Source organism: Enoplosus armatus, chromosome 4 (genome assembly GCF_043641665.1).
Source record: "Enoplosus armatus isolate fEnoArm2 chromosome 4, fEnoArm2.hap1, whole genome shotgun sequence".
Classification (NCBI taxonomy): domain Eukaryota; kingdom Metazoa; phylum Chordata; class Actinopteri; order Centrarchiformes; family Enoplosidae; genus Enoplosus; species Enoplosus armatus.
The window spans coordinates 26246893-26267639 of NC_092183.1; the positions used below are offsets into that span (position 1 = coordinate 26246893).

Here is a 20747-nt window from a genome sequence, read left to right on the forward strand (position 1 = left end):
TGTGTTATATATATGTCAATGTAAGTTGAAATAAAAGTGTTATATAAGTTAACTTAAAGTGTACACATGATGTAAAGCGTGCATGTGGTACACATCATTTAAACATGAAGCTGAGAGCGTGCTCACTGTCTCCCCCTGCAGTCGTACCTGTGCGTGTCAAGGCAAGGACCCTGAATCTTGTGGTGCTTCCTTCTCCTTTGGCTGCTCCTGGAGTATGTACTTTAATGGCTGTAAGTACGCCCGAAGCAAAATGCCACGCAAGTTCAGGCTACAAGGAGATCACCCTGAAGAGGTATTCATCACATCAAAGCCACTTGTTTTATAGCATTATACAGGAACATATTAATGCTAATAATGAATTAGTCTGGTTTTTAAGGTTCTTTTTTTATTTAAATTGTATAAATAAATAATAAATTGTAGTCGTGAGTAATGATACGCTTCTGTTTCGTAGCTCTGTGTTCTGATCTGTCTTCTTTTTTTTTTTTGCTTGTCAGGAGGAAAAACTCAGGGATAACTTCCAGCATCTGGCAACTGAGGTGGCTCCTTTGTACAAAAAGCTGGCCCCACAGGCATACAGTAACCAGGTTTGTTGTACAGGCAAATACCCATCAGTGTACATTTTCTGTGCAGGCCTTTACAAAGTAACTACCTCATGCAGCCTCCAACTACACATGTCACCTTCCACGCACACAATGAGTTGTACTGTACACCGCTGTCACATAATACATACATACAACACACATAAACACTTCCTACTTCTTAGCACAAAGACTGAGAAACCGAAGAATCTACTGGCAGGGACTGACTCAACTCTAAGCTATTTTCACAATATAATGTATTTCACCTGTGAAGTGCTGCCTTTGAGAAAGGCAAAAAAAACGTGCTGTGTGTGTTTCTATCTTGGATGAATGTAAGGAAATAAAGTTATCTCTGTCCTCCTCCTCAGTGCCAGACGGAGCTGAAGGCTCCAGACTGTAGGCTGGGTTTGAAGGAAGGCCGGCCGTTCTCTGGAGTTACTGCTTGCATGGACTTCTGTGCCCATGCTCATAAGGACCAGCACAACCTCTACAATGGTTGCACAGTGGTAAGATGACTCATCATACATTAAATTTGGGGGGTGATCAAGATGAAGTGTAAACTGCCAAGCTGCAAAACATCAACTTGCTCTCCCTTTCTCTCTCTCTGTTAGGTATGTACTTTAACTAAGGAGGACAACCGTGCAGTGAAGGAGATCCCCGAGGATGAGCAGCTCCATGTGTTGCCTCTTTACCGGATCTCCCTGACTGATGAGTTTGGCAATGAGGAGGCCCAGCGCCTCAAGATGAAGACGGGAGCCATCCATGTGCTTCAGGCTTTCCGCCGTGAGGTACGCAAGTTGCCCGAACCTGCCAAGTCCTGCCGACAGCGCCGACTGGAGGCCAAGAAGGCTTCCTCGGAGAAGAAGAAAAATAAACTCATGCACCAGGCAGGGGAGACACCAGAGAAAACAGTGGTCAAGGCTGAGGTCTGCGTCACCGGTTCCCCTCAACCCCAAGGCAATAAAGGTTGGTTATTGGGTTGTGTTTGTTTCCCTCATTATGTACTTTGATTGTGTTCAACAGGTTGAACCAACCATAAGGCAAATTATTTTAAATTGCTTGATTTGGGGCCTTGTCTGGTAATCTAAAATGCATTTACCCTAACCTGCAACCAGTGTGTCCACAGGTCCACAGAAAACAATTATAAACTGAAATGCTTCTGAAGTTTAGCTTGTAATGTACCTTTCCTTTGTTTCAAACATTCAGCAATTATAAAACAAGAGGTGAAGCCCATCATCAAGAAGGAGCCCTTCAACGGATCAATAGATGGATACCCTGTGCAGACAGCAGACCCATTCAACAACATGTACCCACACCCTGCCTACTATGCAAGGGGAGGCCTCCCCCCAACTGGCCAGCCCTCTGCACCAGACCCAGTAAACGGTTACCACCACAATCTTCCCGCAATGCACTATGGCTACTACAACTATCCCCCCAATGCACTTTTCCCCCCTAAGCTGAGGACCTACGAGGGTCGAAATGGCTCTTTGCCCAAACCAGGCAGTAAGGCGGACCAGGTTGACAAGAAGCCTGATATTCAGAGCCTTCAGGCCAGACTGGCCCAGTCTTACCCCAGCCACCCAGAGCAAGCCAACCAACTAAACCACAGCGCTTATACCCAGCCTGCAGACTACAACCAGTCCCGTCCTTCCTCTGTCTCCTCTGAACCCCCCAACAGAGGCACTCCAGTCATCAAACAGGAGCCTATGGATGTGCCAGTCTATGAAGGCACAATGTTGTGCCAGGCTGGTGCCAACACACCTAGCACCAACCCCCAGCTTGCAGCCTGGCCAGGGCAAAAGCTTAATGGAAGTATCGTTCCCACCAACTGGGACGGCCATCTGAACCCTAAACAAAGCCCTGAAGCCTCATTGTTGAATCCGAATAAGCAGCTGTTTCACCAGCATCCCCAGCAGCGGCAGCCCTCTCCTTACCCCCAGCAGTGGACCTCCTACCCTGGTTCAAATGCCCTAATGGCTTCCCCTGCCCCATCGCCATCACTCCAGGTACCTCCCTCTCCATCTCGGTCCCCGCACCTTGGCACAGCACTCCCAGTTAACATACATCAAGGCTCCACATGCCCTGCCTCCCCTCGCCCAAGCACCCCTCACCCAGGCACACCACAGCCTGGCAGCTCTCACTCAGGCTCAGTTACACCACAGCCAAGCACCCCAGGCCCAGGCACCCCAAGGCACTGGGCCAGCCCTGCTCCTAGTCCTCAGCCGAATCCTTGGGCCATGGGGCCGACAGCATATAGTTCTGGTTTGAAGCACAGCAATCCTGCAGGATCATACCCTGACAAGATTTGGTCTAAGACCGGGGAAAGTCGGTGTTCCACTCCCCTTGGGCTCCAAGAAAAGGCATGGAAGTCTTGTGGAGGTTCAGTGGCAGGCAGTACCCTGTCCCCTGCCCCTGAGGGCCGCCTCTTCCCCGATGCCCTGCAGCAGTCAGATCAGGCCTGCTGGAACCCCAGCGGAGCCGAGAGTGACGTTGAGAGCACCAAGGGCCGTGGACTGGACGAAGATGAGGTGTTTTCTGACAGTGAGCACAACTTCCTGGATCCCAACATTGGTGGTGTAGCGGTAGCACCAGCCCATGGCTCCATCCTGATTGAATGTGCCCGTCGGGAACTACATGCTACCACTCCGCTCAAAAAACCTGATCGCGCCCACCCCACCCGCATCTCCCTGGTCTTCTACCAGCACAAGAACCTCAACCAGCCCATGCACGGCCTGGCTCTGTGGGAGGCCAAAATGAAGCTACTGGCAGAGCGAGCGCTGCAGAGGCAGCAGGAAGCGGCTCTCCTTGGCCTCTCCCAGGAGGACATCAAGGCCCTCGGGAAGAAACGCAAGTGGGGGGCTACGGTGGCAGGTGCCAGTCCAGGACCTGGACAAATTAAAGACAAGAGGGAGGGGCCAGTGACGCGGTTAGCCCCCACGTTCCAAACCACCTCTATGGTTACTGTGTCTCCCTATGCCTTCACCCGCCTCACTGGGCCCTACAGCCACTTTGTCTGAGGTCAGACAGACACAAACAAACAGATAGATACAGAGTGGTGCAGTGGAGGGCTGGAGAGAGCGATGAGCAGGATGAATGTCTCTCAGCCGTCCCGCAGTCTGGCATCTCTCCATCCTGCCCCCTCCGCAGTCCACTTGGAGGAGGGGACATTTTTATTGTTTTTTACCTCATGTCAGGCAGTGGTTTGGGCTTCAGACACACTGCCTGTGGTGCTCTTCCTCTCTCTTCCCTGGAGAGGAACTCCATTGCTTTTTCTTGTTTATAGAATTTTAATGATTCTAATTATTGCTATTATTATCAATATTATTATGATTGCTATTGTTACTGTCAATGTTGTTATTACAGGTATTATTATAATGAAGACTTGTTTTTTATTTTTGCTGTTTTCATTAATGTTATTATTAATGATGTGATTGTTTTTGGTTATATATTTTTTTAAATCAATCAGTCTAAGTCAGTCAGACTCAGACAATTGCTTTTTCCATGTTTGGAAAACGTGTACCCTATTTTCTGTTTGATTTTCTTTGTTCTGGTCAATCTTCCAGCTGTACTTAGAGGAGGAGCTCTTATCTGCCTGGCAAGACAGCAAATCAATATTAGAGTAATCATGGGTACATATATAAAAAGGCCTTTCCAGTAGGCTTACCTTAGATATCTATCTTTATATTGACAATGTACAGATATGTGTCTAATTTTAAAAAAAGCCAGTTTAGGCCTCCATAAAGGATAATTACATTACAATTACATGCATATATACTCTATCTTGGTATTTGCATCATTTCAGATTTTTCCCATTAGCTGGGAACCTCTGTGCACTTCAGCATTATATGTACAAGTAGAATACATTCTATTATTGTCGACACAACTGGTGGAGAAAGAAAAGGAAAGACGGAAGGAACGACAGATCCATCAAAGTCAGATGTTAAAGCAGCATAGTGTATATCTAAATTATCAGTTGTATTTGCACTGATGCAAATAATTATACCCTTTTGATGTGGCAACTGTAACAAGTAGAACACATAAAAGGACTCTTCCAAATGGAGGCCGCATCTTTGATATTACATGAATACAGCTGAAGAGCAGTGCTTGGTTTCAGCGGCTGTGTGTTTGTTTTGTGTCAGGATAGTGGAGCAGAGCCCCTACAAGGTTAAAACTGAACTCTAAAGTTAGAAGCAAAACCAATCGTCACGAAGCAAAAAGTAGGAAAATAACTGCCATAGCCCTGTAAACCACATTGGAAGAAAACATTGCTGCTTCTCTTGTCATCAGATGATGTGCTCCTCCTCCTCCCCTTCTGCACGCCTCCAGCTTTCGACTGGTGCTCAACTTCCAGCTCTGATCGATATTCATTCCACTACTCTTCATGGCACTTGATGCTGTACTTAGGTGCTCTAACTCAAATGGCTCAACTAGTATTAGCAAGTAAATATTTTTGTTTTGACGAGGTGGAGTACCAGAATGACGGGATTTATTGATTCAAGACATAGTTGCAGGAAATTGGTCATGCAAAGAAAAATATAATCAATTACCTTACAAATGCTTGTCATGTTTTCCTATGTGGAAAACTGTACATATCTGGTACTCCACAGAGGCTAAAATAAGTAATACTATTTGCAAATGCCATTTGAACCAGACCTGCAATTACCACATAGAGATGGAACAGGTGGCTCACTTTATCTTCCTATAACATTCAAGTAAGGGCGAGCACTTCCCAGTGTAAACTCTAGAGGGCAGTACTGACTGCCTTTCAAAGTGGTGTGTACAAACAAACCTACAAGCACTTGAGATCCATTCAGAAGGCGGTTAACCCTGGCCTTGCTGCTTTAACCATCCATGGCCAGTAGAGGGGGACCTCACACCCTGTGTGCTGACCATGGATGGGCCTCGCCAAAGCAGCTCAAGGCAATCAGGCTGATCTTTGTCCCATTGTGGCACAAATGTGAATGAAGTCTTGCAGTGCTTTTGGTGCTCCTACACACACTCTGGTGCTCTCCTATTACACTTGATTTACTGTGAAGGGCCCACTCCTTCCTCTGCATGGTGCTGTCATCTTCGAGCAGAGCGAGGTGTGTCCTTCTGCAGGCACCTTGTCGCCACAGAGCCAGCCAATCAAAGTGGCCCGCTCTATGGTTGCAGCTCTGTCACTGGGCTCAAGAACTGGTTTCTTCGGAGGTGTTTTTGCAGTTTCTTGTGGCAAAGCGGTGCTGTCTCAAACAAAGTACACTGTACAGGGCAGAGAAAGCACAGTCATTCAATGCATTTTTGGTAACCCATTCACAAAGAAAAACAATAGTACTGAGAGTTGAAGAGAGACCTTGGAAAACTACTGTAGCTTCTGGGAGTTGGCACTAAATGCAAATGCATTGACTCAATGAATCTCTCACTTTGTGTGTGTGTGTGTGTGTGTGTGTGTGTGCGTGAGTGTGTATGAGTGTCTGAAAATGACACAAATGCATGGGTGCGTGAAAGAAAAGAGCCAAAGAGAGAGACTATTTGATAGCCTGGATCGAGTCCCCGTGAATCACTCTTTTTGATTTTCTCTCCATCAACCATGTAAACACATTGTTTACACGCAACATGTGTCGAAAATGAAAATGAGCAACTGGCAGAACTCGATACAGGCTGACTCCTGGCTGCTGGGTGGTTGTTTGGGTCAAGGCCCTGGTCATCTGTGAAAGACCCTGTTACCTCTCCCGAGGGTCTCCAGCTCTCTACCTCACGCTGTAGAGACACTGGTCCCAATCACAACTTGCTACTGAGGGCAGAGAATCATGCATATGTCCCTTTGTGTGCTCTAGATCTCCACACTCATTTTAACCTGCTTTTTTTTTTGTTTTTTTTTTGTTTTTTTTACTCTTATTTATTACTACATGGTGGTGATGATGATAATGATTGTCTTTGATGTTATTATTTGTTTGTTTTTCATCTTTTTTTTTTATATAGCTAATACAAATTGTACATAGAGAAGAAAAGATTTATAAAAGCACTTTTAATCTTGATTTTAATGACAAAAAGAAAGAGCCGATTATTGACAACTTGAAGCTTAGGTTTTTGTTTTTTGATTTTGTTTTTTTTTTTCTCAAGAGAGAGATAAAAAAAAAATGTAAATATTAAAATATTTAGGTAAGATTATTTAACTGGTGAGGATAGTAACTAAACCATGAATGACAAGGGGGTATTTTGAAGTCTCTGGCAGCCCTCAACAACGGTGAACAACACTTGGTCCCAATGTGTTGTGTGTAAATGTGTGCTTAGTAACACTGCTGTTTTGCTTTCGTACTGTACCCCTTGTCAGCATGTAACTGACAGAGACCTGTCACTTTCTAACAACAAAATCATTAGCCCAATTATGTAACATGAAACCACACTTAAATAACTGGAGGATCCCCCATGTTGCAGTTCTCTGACCAAAACCTCTTCAAAAAAAAAAAAAAGTATGAATTTTTAGAGTTTTAGAAAAGCTTGTCTGCTTGATAGCAATGAATTTAGTTGACATTTTACAGCCAGTGTCAACAGCCCAAAAGAATCTCTCTCATCACAAATTATTCAAATTTCAATTAAAGTTTGAAAGATTCCAAAATTGTAATTATGTGGTACTCAACAAGAGTGATCTACTGTCAGTAAGCTAAGGACAAATCTAAAAAGGTCGCCATAAACCTGATATGTCTTTGGTGTTTCAAGGAATAGTTCAACATTTTGGGAATTACGCATATTTGCTTTCTTGCCGAGAGTTAGATGAGAAGATTGATTCCACTCTCATGCCTGTGTGGCAAATACATAGCAGGAGCCAGCAGCCGGTTAGCTTAGCTTAGCATAACGACTGGGAACAGCTAGCCTGGCCCTGACCTTCCAGCACTTCTAAAACTCCATTCAAAGTCTGAACATGTCAAGTTGTGGTTCTTATGGTGCTTATGTGACTGTTACCCTCCAGGTAACCGGGCAACCAGCAGAGACAGGAAGTCACTGCTCCCAGCCAAGAAATTGTCTGGCACGCTGTAGAACATGTCAGTTTTTGTATGGATTATTGATCGGAGCCAGGCTAGCTGTTTCCCCTGTTTCAAGTCTTTATGCTAAGCTAAGCTTACCAGCTGCTGTGTGTTGCGTCATATTTAGCATACAGACTTGAGAGTGGTGTTGAGCTCATCCAAGTCTCAACAGGAAAGCGAATAAGCTTATTTTCCCAAAATGTTGGAACTGTTCCTTTAATATCAGTGGAGTGGATACATTTACCGCATCCGAGGGGGGATGCTTAGGAACGTACTGGTGGTTGCTGAGCCAGTCTGAGGTGAATCAGTGGGCGATGTTTTAGCGAGTAATAGCCCAGCGATCTTTGTCAGTTGTGTTAGACTATCAGGTAAGAGACTGCCTCCCTGCTTGTTTAGATGTATCTGTCATTATTATCTACTCTAGTTCTCATAATAGTAAGTATGCACTTCGGCATAATAATCATGACGCCCTGTGGAAAACACCAGGTGTTTTGTTTGTAATAATTCATTATATGACACACACACATCATGGCCAACAGTAGTTTGACTGGTGCATGGGCTGGGACTGGTACAGTAACGGGGCCCATTTGACTTTTTACCCATAATGCATGGCCCACATCACACAAACACACACACACACACACACACACACACACTTGCCTAACAATGGGTGCTGAGGATACAGTGTACGTGCTATCTTAATCACTGTAAATTTCTAAATGTCTCACGAGTTCGGAAGATGGCTCTCACGAGAGGCGCCACTTCCCAAGCTCGTGGCGAGATAGGGGGTCAGTCAGCCGGTGCTATGATGCTACACCTAAAAATTCACTGTGTAAAAAAAACAATAAATAAATAAATGTGAGGGACAAATGATGACCACAAATATTTTTCTGAGCTCTTCGAATGTCAAGAGAAGTATACTTTTGATTCAAGCAGTTTCACAGGATGGGAAGCTGCCTTGGTGCTGACTTTATGAAAAGTCTTTTGTTACGACGCTACAAATTGACATCTCTCTTTGAGGGCAGGGGGCACTCAAACAGTTGATTACATTCTCTATTAATATTCATTCCACATTGTACTTGAACTCATTTAAAATAGGATGAGATATAGAATCATATTATATGAAGACTGTTATCCGGGTTTCTGGTTTGGTACAGCGCACGTACCAAAGGCTATTTAAATGATCTTTTGAGTATGTTGTACATGTTCATGGTAACTGAATGCTAAGATATTTGAACAATACAAGAATAACAATTGTGTACCTCCTCTCCCTCGTCATGCACTTCCTTTACTTAACACCCCTCTTTCTCTGAACACTTTGTATATTTTGTCTTTTCTCTCACACACGCAAACATAGATACACATAGGCATCTCACTGCGTATGGCCCACTTTTAGAAGTCTATTCAACACCTAATTTAAATCAACACTCTCCACATTTGGGATAGAGACTTGGACCCTGGCCCATACAAAAAAAGATAATAATAAAAACGAACCTACACAACTGGCAGCTACATTCCTTTTTGAGTTTTAGGATTGTTCTTGGTTCTTTATTTTCATGTCAAGGATGCAGTATGTAAAAAAAAAAAAAGTGTTTTTGTTCAGTCTCTCTCTCTTTGTAGCTGTATGGTGTATTATGTGAATACATAGTGTATGTGGTAAAAAACCCACAATATTGTTTTATGTTGCGCGATAAATAAAAACATTGAAGTGAAAACATGTTCGGTAAAGTGACTTTATTTTGTGCTCCGGCTGTAACTGACGGCGGTGGCCGACCTGGCGCCGCAGAGCTCCGGGAGTCTGCCGTTTGTTCCAACAGGAGACCAACTTGCAACAATTCCTCTGATTCGTGCCTCCACTTGGATTAGTAACCTCTGGGTGGCCTCATCACAAGGGTCATGAGGCCGTAATAGAAATTCAGCTAGGGTGCTGGCCAATTATTTACTTCCTTTCCCCCTTCCTCAGCTAATGCCTGCAAGCGGGAACAAAGCAAGGGCGATAAGGAGAGGAGTGGAGTGAAGAGAGGAAGTCGAGGCCATTTGCTTTTAAGTCAATAAACACACAGAACACGGTTTTCTACCATCTCAGCAAGGTCTCTGTGGTGACCCAATTTGCAATGCTTTAAGCCAGCCTCAAGTTCAGCTCATCTGTGAAAGGGTTCCTCCAGCTCTCTGATGAAGTGCAGTGTCACAGCAACGTGTCTCAACGCACTTCAAGACGTCAGGATAAAATAGGCTTCGACTCCGACCTTGATGTTTTCAAAATGAGAACATTTCCTGAAACTAGATGTGCATTTTTCTGCATTCTTGGAATACATAAGTGAATGTAATCAAAAGAACTCAGTGTGTGCAGGTGTGTAGCGTAGCGTAGCGTAGCGTAGCGCAGTGTAGGCTTTGGGCAAGTTTAAGATCTGTGTGATGTGGTTTGGATCCTAGCAGCAATGTTATGGATGACACAGATAGGTCAGAGAGGAGAAAACGAAATAAGTGAATGGATCATTTCTAATATGTGATAGCGAGGAAATGAACAGATTCTGGCTACATAGGCGTAGCGTTGTCTTAACAGTAGACTTAAATGAGTAGTTTGACATATTTGGTGAGAAGATTGACACCATCCCGATGTCTGTATGGTAAATATGAAGCAGCCAGTTAGCCTGAAATAGCTTAGCATAAAGACTGGAAAACGGGAGGATACAGCTAGTCCAAGAAAGGTGACAAGGGAGAAGTAAAAGTCGCGTCAGATGTACCCAGACAAATATCTGAAAACAGGGTAAATGTAAGGTCTATTTAAGGGGCGAAAACGTCCCAGCTCTCTATCAGGTCACCAGATGGTGGTTTTCTGACCAATTGGGGGCGAATTTTGTATTTAATTGGTCAGGTAACAATTGTTTTGTGTTGTGTTCATTCAGTTCATTTGGGAGGTTTCCACCAGCAAAAAGTTAGGCTACATTCCCATAAATCTGCCCCTCCTCTCATCCCATTAAGATGGACAGGGCTCTGAGTTCCGTAGGCTGACTGCTACCACCAAAACCAAAAGTCATGGTTGTAATAACATTTCAGATCATTCAGATTATTTACAACTAGATTGAAATGTATTTCTTGACATATTTCAGGTTAACGTTGCCTTGGTTAAAGACTGCGTGGCTGTTGTTTATTGCCTTGAATTCTTTTTATTTTATTGCATTATATGTTCTTAAACTTGTATGGTAGTCAAGAGTAATCACATCCTAATGTTTATGGATATATTTGGAGGAAGGGGAAGGGAAGGAATGATTCAAAATTCAGATTAGATTCATTTTGTACCAGTTCTTTAATTCATGGTGGTTTCAGTAATCCCATGGTAAACGGCCTAAGTAATCTTAATGACTTAATGACTAATATCATCATGACCTTCAGATACAACAGGAGACCCACAGGTGACTATAAATAATTGTAAAACTGCGCGGATCAATGGACGAGCAGCAGCAGCATGATGATGTTAAGTGTGATGTCTTAGGAAATCCGTTGCACTTATTCCCCATCTAGTCTACTATGACTCATTTTTCAAAATTGCGGGCCTATTTTTAAATGACCTTGTGTTTTCAGTCTCAGTTAGGTGTCCAACTTCCCTCTCCCTTTGCCATCAATCCAAAGTCAGCTGAGCTGCAACACAGTACAGACAGGGACTAGTCAACACAATCACAATCCATATCAATAGAAATAGCTCTCTTCATTATTATTACGTAACATTAACATTATTATATGAACGTTAGCTTATTATACTATATCCTCATTTCACCACCCACCACCCAACAATCACATGACCCAATGTCAAATTTAATTAATATTAAACTCCCCCCACCCCGCAAAAAGCGTTGCGTTAAGAGAACAGCATTTACAATTAATAGGCTGTTCGTGGTTAACGTTATGCGTCGCTAACTTTATCCCGTATGCTAGCCTAATGTGTTGTCTGTTAACGCTCCCTATAGCTACTAATTTAGGGGATAATCCACTAACATGCTTTAATGCAGCCCTTAAAAGTGCATCACAACGGTCTACTCTGCTGCACCGCCGCTGGGCGGCTCGTAGGCGTAGGAGATCAGTGCTGCTCCGCTCTTTAAAGGTTCACATGTATGAACACAAAACCGCTATACGCACACAAAGCATGTATGATGCTATCGCTCGGCATTAAGCACGCGCCAACCACGGCTCTGCAGTTCTGAGGAATTTAGAAAAAAAAAGGTCACCCTCCCATAGAGGTGGTGACATTATTAATTCACTTCCCTGCGGAGAGGCAGACTGGATTCACATTCAGTGGAGAAGAACTGAATTTGTCACATTTCCCCATTTTACACTTGATGGACACAGTAATTATACTCTTTGTAACTTTAAGATATGCAGTCATGGAAAAAATTATTAGACCACCCTTGTTTTCTTCAATTTCTTGTTCATTTTAATGCCTGGTACCACTAAAGGTATATTACCTGAAGAATACAATGAACACGACAAAAAATGCAGCTGGTTACATAATACTTTATTTCCTATTTGACATGCTTAAGCTTAATTGTATTCCCAGGGTATATAAGAGGCCATTTCATGTCATAAGCAGCACTGCACATGCAAAGGCCTGGAGTGGTTTCCTGCTTAGAAGAAGAAGAACAAGAAGCCCTTCATCAACGAAAGGCAGAGGAAGGCCCGGTTACTCTTTGCTAGGGATCACAAGGATTGGACTGTTGATGATTGGGCTAAGGTTCTCTTCAGTGATGAATCCAATTTTGAGTTGATGCCCACTCCAGCTAACTTACTGGTTAGGAGGAAGCCTGGAGAAGCCTACAAACCAGACTGTCTTGCCCCTACAGTAAAGCATGGGGGTGGATCAGTGATGATCTGGGGTTGTTTCAGTATGGGTGGAACAGGGAAAATGCAATTGTGTGAAGGGCGAATGAACCAGGTCATGTACAGGGCTACTCTTGAAAACAGTCTTCTTCCATCAGCTGGAAAACTCTTTCCTGCCTCGAATGACTGGATTTTCCAACAAGACAATGCCCCTTGCCACACGGCAAGGTCAGTTAAAGCCTGGATGGAGAACCAGAACATTCGAACCATGCCTTGGCCTGCTCAATCACCAGATCTAAATCCAATGGAAAACCTGTGGAAAATCATCAAACTCAAAATGTTTGAATTGGTGCAACAGGAATGGGCTGCTGTGACAGCAGAACAATGTCAGAAGCTGGTGGAGAGCATGCCAAGACGCATGGCTGCAGTCATCAAAAACAATGGTTATGCAATCAAGTACTAACTCCTGTGTGTATCATGTGACTAAAACAGACAGAAAAGAAAACATGGAATGCCTAAAAGCACTGTTTTTGGCAGTACAATGCCAAAGCTATTGATGTAAGAACTTAAGTGATTTTGGTTATTATCAAGAAAACCATGGAAAATGGCTAGATATCAGCTCTTAAATTAAACTCTTATGAGCTATTTTTGTTGTTATCATTATATTTGTCCAAACAAATGTACCTTTAGTGGTACCAGCCATTAAAATGAACAAGAAATTGAAGAAAACAAGGGTGGTCTAATCATTTTTTCCATGACTGTATCTTTTGATGTGATTACAGGGCATGGGATGTGGCACTTGTACGTTGGCTATGGCAACTCTCTTGGATCCATTATCTAATAGATCTGAAATCCTGTTCTGTTATGTGGACACCATGGTACTTGAAGCTGTCCACCCTCGCCACGAGGACCCGTTGATAGTAAGTTCCTTTCCTGCTTCTTCTCAAAGTCCACTATCAGCTCCTTGCTGACGCTCAGGAGAAGGTTGTTGTCCTGACACCGGCGAGTCAGGCCCTCTTCTTCCTCCAGGTGGGCCCTTTCATTGTTATCTGTGATCGGGCCCACCACAGCTGAGTCGTCAGCAAACGTTGGAGTTGAAAGTGGGGTGCTCCGGTGTTAAGGATGAGGGTGGAAGAGGTGTGTCCGTCCACCCTCCCCACCGGGAGTTTTCAAAGTGGTTGACCATTTCCCTATCCTGAAGAGGATAGACGTGGCTTCAGTTGGAGAATAGCATTCGCATTATCTGCAAATGCTATAATAATAGACCAAGCACAGAAAGCTGTGGTACCCCCACAGTGACATGAGACCATCCGAACAGATCGCCTGTGTTCTGTGCTCAAGAGAGCATGAATTGCTCGAAAACATCAAGGTATCAGTGCCATACAGCCGGCGAGTTAGACACGCGGAGTAATATGTACGAGAAATATTAAAACACTGACTAAATACTACGCTAACATAGTCTGGTATTTATGATACATTTGTTTTATTATATTTGATTTTTCATGACGTTTTACTGTGGTCATGTTCACGTTCCGTGTTACACACCAAAATGCATCATCTGCGTCCTTCGGGGCCTACAAAACATGTTGAATGAATTTCCTTTCTCATTAAAGCTGATGTTTTTTGGAACGTTATAAATGCCTTCGTCTTCGCTGCCTTTTGTTGGCCACAAAACGGCGACCCACTCATAAAAACATTGCTCCATAGCGCCAAAAGTGGTCATTACATGTCGCTTTTCCATTCAACATACTCATTTAACAGTTTTTACTGTTATTTTACATATTAACAGAGCACTCGAAGTTTTTTGTGAGGCTATTTGTCTTATACTTTTGTCACTTTTCTAGTGTGAACACACAACACACTGGGACACAGAAACAATGCGGGAGGAGAGTTTGCGTCCCCTCTGTGTGTCACTTGCTCCATTTGTAGAGGCTTTTAAAGAAACAATATGGTGCCATGAATCATTTTGAAAGTCTTCGCGGTTAAACTCCTGCACATCTCACAAAAATACAGTGGAGCAAAAAAGAATGAGCCAAACGTTTTGATATTCAGTTATTTAAAACTAGTGGGGTCCTGGACAACAGATGATTGTATCCAGCTTTTAGAGAGGTTGAAGCGCTGTTGAGAAATGATCTCGCCATCTATAAACAAATTGCTCAATATCAAAGGCCATTTCCGTCGTAACAGAGGGGAAATTTGCTGTCCCACCGCTGAAAAATCAAACAGGGTGCTTTACATTGGTGATACGACAGCGCTTCTCAGTGAACGTTGGTGCACTGTGTGGAAACGGTGAAGTGGGGACACTGCCAGAGGTTTTGGTACTGATGCAATGATATTTGGGACGATGGTGGAGAAATGATTGCTGATGGACTGGAGAGCGTTGGCTGCGGTCAACAGTGTCCCCATCTAATGCAGCTGTGAGATGAATTGCATCTGCACTGCAGTCATTTTCATTCTCAACCCTCCATTGCCTCGTCACATCACCAATTTCACGCGTTAGGTGATGGACTGTCATAGGTCATTGTGCTGCCTGTAACCTCACAATAATAAAACCAATACTGTCTGAAGAGGAGAGACAGAGCACTCCAGGGCTGCTGTGTGGGTTTTATTTTTGCAAGTATTGCACCATGAAGTTGTGGGACAAATATACAAAAAAAAGAATTGAAGCAAAATTGAAGCAGCAAAGGCTGAGATAATCTGACGTGTGTTTGAATGGCCTTTGAGTATGAAATGTGCTATACAAATACACGTTCCTTGCCTTCCCATAATGCAACTTAATAGCGACTTTCTTTCGACCGTATTTGACCTCCTAAAAGCCCACTTCTTTCAAACGTCTCGTATCCAGTTTGTAATGTAAGCTTTGTGTGGTGGTCTCAAGCCCAACCCAAGATAACCCTGATCACATCACCAGGGTTATTTTTTCTCACCTTGGAAAGCTCTACATGTAAAACCTTGGCCCTCACATTTGACCTGCTCTCTTCCTGATTGAGGCTTCGCATGGTAAATGCTCTCACTCAACGCTTTTCAAAGCACTTTACAGCTACAGTCTCATTCACACATTCACACACGGATGGCGACCGAGCTGCCATGCAAGGTGCTGGTCTCCATCAGGAGCATCTTAGCGTCTTGCTCAAGGACACTTCAACATGACGGGACCTGCTCTAACCAGCTCTACCTCCCGTGCAGCAGTGCTAACCACTGCGCCACAATGCCGCCCACGAAAAGGTACGCTTATTAAAACCCATGAAACTTATCAAAATGTCCATAGAAACTTCTCCCTCCTGGATCTATATGCTCGGTATGTTGGAAACACACATATTTTCTCCACCATATAGCTAAATACGCTACTTTTGTGTGGCACTAAATCTACAGGGCCTGATATAGTGACAGTGTGACAACTGTGAAGTTGGATACGCACTGTGGGAATTACCAATGTAGCACAAGCTCAGAAAATGATAATCTGACTGCCACTATATTCTGTAGTTCGTTTTATGAACCATAACCATCTTTATCAAACCTTAACCAAGTGTTTACTTGCCTAAAGGCAGGAGTATGCTCAAAACAAAATAAGTTAACGTATATAGTAAGTAAGTGCCACAAAGTAGTCACAAAGTGCTTCACAGTGGAAAAAAAATAAGACAACAGACATAAAATACAGACCACAGAAAGAGTAAAAACAACATAAATAGAATTTGATATACAAGCCGGAGTGCAGAACTTTTCTTTCCCCCTTCTGGTTTTTCCGTAGCCCAGAGCCATGTAGAGAGTCGGCCTCAGAAGCTTAGCAGCAGCAATTTAGAGCCTGTTCAGACCTGCTATCAACATACGTTCTGGGTGATCCGATCACAAGTGGACAGCTCAAAGTATGTCTGTACACACCTGGCATCGACACGCGTCCCGAGTGTCCACTTGTGATTGGATTGGAACGTAGCAGACTGCCCTTCCAAGGAAAACGACAGAATCAGTCATTTCAGCAAGTGCCCTAAAAGACACGTGTTCACGTTCAATTGATAACACCCTCTAGTGGCTGCAGTACACTGTCTGGACAATGTCCCACCACCAAGTATTGCCCCATAATTTGAATGCACCATGCACTTTTTCACATCAGTGGACTTGGAAATGATCAAGAAAGCTCTTGATCCCAGTCCCCCCCCACACACACACACACACACTTTTTTTTAAATTGGCACAGAAATTCAGATATAGAGAAAAAACTCTCTAGTTTAGATCTGACATGTGGTGTCTTTGGCCCAGTTCTCTTCAGTCTGTATATGTCATCAATTGGCAAGATTATTACAAATCATATCACCAAATCATCATTTTCCATAATGCCGCTGATGATGCCCAGCTATATATCCCTGTATGCTCAAACGATTACAGTCCTATCTACGATTGGATTGCATGACATAAGTCTGTGGATGTACAGCTAAACCAAGACAAAACTCAGATTCTAGTTATTGGATTAAAAGCAGCGCGAGGAATATCAAATTATTTGCACAAAACACCAGGGAACAGGTCGGACACCTTGGTGTTATCATTGACTCTGACCTCAATTTTGCATGTCACATCAGAGACATGACTGAAGACAGTGGTGTGTGGTCCATTAAGGAGCGTTAATTAATGTTAATGTTATTGTTGTGTTGTGTGTGTTTGTGTGTATACATTCAAGTTGTTGCTCTCACATAAATCCTACATTATGACAGAAAGGTGCGATGACTAATAAAAAGGCGGGGGCACTTATCTACCCCCGACGGCGGTATGTGTGTAATGTGTTCGGCTTTCCCCGGTGGCCCCTGATTGGTTGACACGGCACCAGAAAATAACTGGATCTGGGGTGGAACATTTTCCGCTCCATTTAGGGGGCTGTAGGATGGTTTCATGTCGGTAAAACTTGGCTTGGGTGGGTTGACCAAACTTTAGCCTGATTTGTCATGGTGCAGATGTTTTCCTTGTGTTTTTTTTCAATATTGATATTATTTTCTGGCTAATAATTACGTTTTTGAACCAACCTGGCAAACCATGTAGCAAGAAGAAGTACTGAAACAGAGCGGAGGAGACAGACTGACAGACAGACCGACAGACAGACAGACAGAACATGTAGGTTGGTTTCTCTTCGGCGGCCTGCTGGCGCGAGCACAAACAAGGCCTCAGCTAAGCCTGCTTGCTTTTCGTGGCTGTAAATAGTAACCGTAAATGACACCAAAACACGGTAGAGACTCTCAGCATAGTTTGTTTTTTACGTGGCAGTATGGCGGATAGCATGCCAAGATTCAGTAGCCCCACCTGGTGGAAAAGTCCCGCCACGCCACTGACTAAAGAGTCCTTCTATCATTGAAGGATTATTGCCAGAGTCAGACACATAATCATATTTTCACTTACTGACTGTCACCTTTTTCTCCATCTAGCTCCGACCTGTTGTTTTCACTTGCACCACGTTGCCCAAGGGGAATAAACCTGAGTTGTTTTACCTCGCAACTGGATCCCTCAGACACCTTCCTTCGACTGGCAAAATCAACACCTCAGAATAAACCTAATAATAGAAGTCCAGATTGCACACAAAACACAGGTTTTGAACCCAACGATCAGTGCTACACTGTAATAGCAGCAATAAGAAGTCTCAGTTGCCCAAGGGGTTACGGTGCAGAGGTGGACGGGCAGATGGATGAGGCCAGATAGATGTCTGTCGGCAATGCTGCTTGTTTAACAACGAAGACAACTTGGGACATGGAAGTGAAGCTGAGCTGCTGAAAGAGACAAATATGTCATTATAGCAGACTGCGTACTTTTACGGAGCAGCTCGACGGGGAAGAAGATGCATTTGACTGCGTTGAAAGCATAAAACCACTTCATTTTGAGAGTTCAGAGAGAAAAAGAGAAAAGAAAATGGCACAGACGGATGGAGGCAGAACAGGAGGAAAGCGCAGGTCTGTATTAATGTGATGGCTGTAACCCAGCGTCAGAAACAGAACGCGATGTCAAAGCACAGTACAGTACAGTACTCAACTCAAGTTGCCTTAGCAAAGAACCTTTGTCTTCAGACAACAATTACACTTGGCTGTCTTTCCCTTCCTCCAGAGACAGACTTTTCTAATATATCTCTGTGTGAGAGAACACATACGAGCTTCTCCCTCGATTTGAGCAGTAAATATGGAATCTCCACCCCCCAAATATGCTAACCTCAGGCCATAAAACACAACCCAACGGCTCTAGTTCCACACTAACAGTAAGAGTGTTGATACAAGGAGGAAATGCCTTTTCATTCTGCCTGCAACTGTACAGGTAGCAACAAAAAACATTAATTCAACATGCAAACTAGCAGGAGACACCCACAAAAGGCACAAAAAAGGAAGTACGAGAGTACGAGTCTTCTGAGAGAATGGTATAAACTTCATGCGTGAAAGTCGAAGTAATAAGCGTACTCGTGATTATGAAGCATTTCACACCCTTCAGTGCTCTGTATTAGCATGCACTGTACATCTCGACCCCAGTGCTGTCATCTTTGACCTTCCAAAAGGGCAGGTGTTAATGAGATTTAGTGCTCCAAGTGTCTGAAAGGTGAGCACGCTGAAGCGTACAGCCAGGGTTTTCTAAGGAACTGTCCAAGTATGATCATTTTGATTTAACGTCAGCGTAAACTTTGGAAATTCAATTCAATTCGGCGCTACAGCTTTGCGACGTCCCCCAAAATGTAGACTCAAGTGAGCGGAAATGTTCAGATGCTCAGAGCTGGCAGGGATTACAAAGTCCATCATCAAAACTATTTAAATCTCCCCCCACATCTTTTGCTCTAGTGACACCTGACACCTCCACACTGCATCTTCAGATGGATCAGTCCCTGACTGCAGCGCGTGAACCAACCAAATCTGGAGCACCTGGGTACAGAGGCGCTACATGTCGGGTACATAACCCCCAGTGATCAGCGTGGATATCTGGCTCCCGCCTGCAGGTCATTTGTCATTTGTCGCTTTATTTGGCTTTTGGTCTTGTTTTCACACCTTACAACATAAACTCCTTTTTAGCCTGTTTTCTTTACAATACATTTGCTGACATTTGTGAGTGAGTTTCTCCTGTCACATTCATATCTATACTTAGGGTTCAACCCGTTCCCTCAGTCTGAACACAAATGTTAAAGCTGTGGGAGAGGTTCATCAGCATCTCCCATCTTTAGTCTCGGGTTATTCTCAGCTTTATTCCCAAATCCCTCCAGAGAAATCATCTTCTCTTTACCCTCGGCCAACAACTTATTAAGCAGGTGAACGTTTAAGGTGCCGTGCAATGGAAAACTCGAACGAATGAGATCTCAGTAGCGGCGGCTGCACTTTGTGTGTGTGTGTGTGTGTGTGTGTGTGTGTGTGTGTGTGTGTGTGTGTGTGTGTGGTGATCCTCTGTGTTCGGTCAAAGTTGACCATCGACTTACTCGCTGGAGAAACCAACCTTTTCATCCTCTCGAGGGAGCACACCACTAAATCCCACTAACTAGGTCATGTAACTGTCTTTGATTGGGCTTTTGTATGTTGGGTGTTTTCAGTATTTCACCATTGTGTATTTTGTATCCCCTCTTCTTCGCCTCTGACAGGTCATTTGTTCCACAACGTAGATCTCTTTCACAGCGGGCATCTTCAGAATCAGAAACATGTATATATATATATATACATGTATTGCACTGACATTTAAGAATAAGTAATAGTGAGGTAGTATGTGTAGAATATTTCCAGTCTGTTAGTGACACAGTGACAGGAGTTAAACAGTCTGATGGCCACAGGCAGGAATGATTTCCTGTGTCTCTCTGTTGGACGTTCGGGAGGAATGAGTCTCCCACTGAAGCTGCTCTTGTGTCCGACCAGTACGTCATGGAGAGGATGGGAGACATTGTCCAAGATGACCCGCAGCTTGGACAGCGTCCTCCTCTCTGACACCACCGTCAGAGAGTCCAGCTCCACCCCCACAACGTCACTGGCCTTGAGGATCAGTTTGTTGAGTCTGTCGGAGTCCGCCACCCTCAGCCTGCTGCCCCCAGCATGCAACAGCATAGAGGATAGCACTGGCCACCACAGACTCATAGAACATCCTCAGCATAGTCCGGCAGATGTTGAAGGACCTCAGCCACCTCAGAAAATACAGATGGCTCTGGCCCTTCCTGTAGAGGGCATTAGTGTTCCTCTACAATGTCCACACTGACCCCCTGGATGGAAACAGGGGTCATCGGCACCTTGGTCCTCCTCAGATCCACAGTCAGTTCCTTTGTCTTGTCACGTTGAGCTGCAGGTGGTTCTGCTCGCACCATGCGACAAAGTTGTCCACAGCAGCCCTGTACTCCTCCTCATCCCCCTCACTGTTACATCCAACTATTGCT

General features: G+C 44.0%; 1 protein-coding gene across 1 annotated transcript in view; it reads left to right on the forward strand.

The window, feature by feature from the left end:
* The window catches only part of tet3 (tet methylcytosine dioxygenase 3), a 29926-nt gene extending 26009 nt beyond the window's left edge, over positions 1 to 3917 (forward strand). Inside the window, exons 7-11 of the mRNA XM_070904077.1 lie at positions 142 to 292; positions 495 to 584; positions 947 to 1084; positions 1190 to 1544; positions 1785 to 3917. Of these exons, the coding sequence (XP_070760178.1) occupies positions 142 to 292; positions 495 to 584; positions 947 to 1084; positions 1190 to 1544; positions 1785 to 3595 (2545 nt within the window). The 3' untranslated portion in view covers positions 3596 to 3917. The remainder of the gene's footprint in view (positions 1 to 141; positions 293 to 494; positions 585 to 946; positions 1085 to 1189; positions 1545 to 1784) is intronic.
* The last annotated feature ends 16830 nt before the right edge of the window (positions 3918 to 20747 follow it).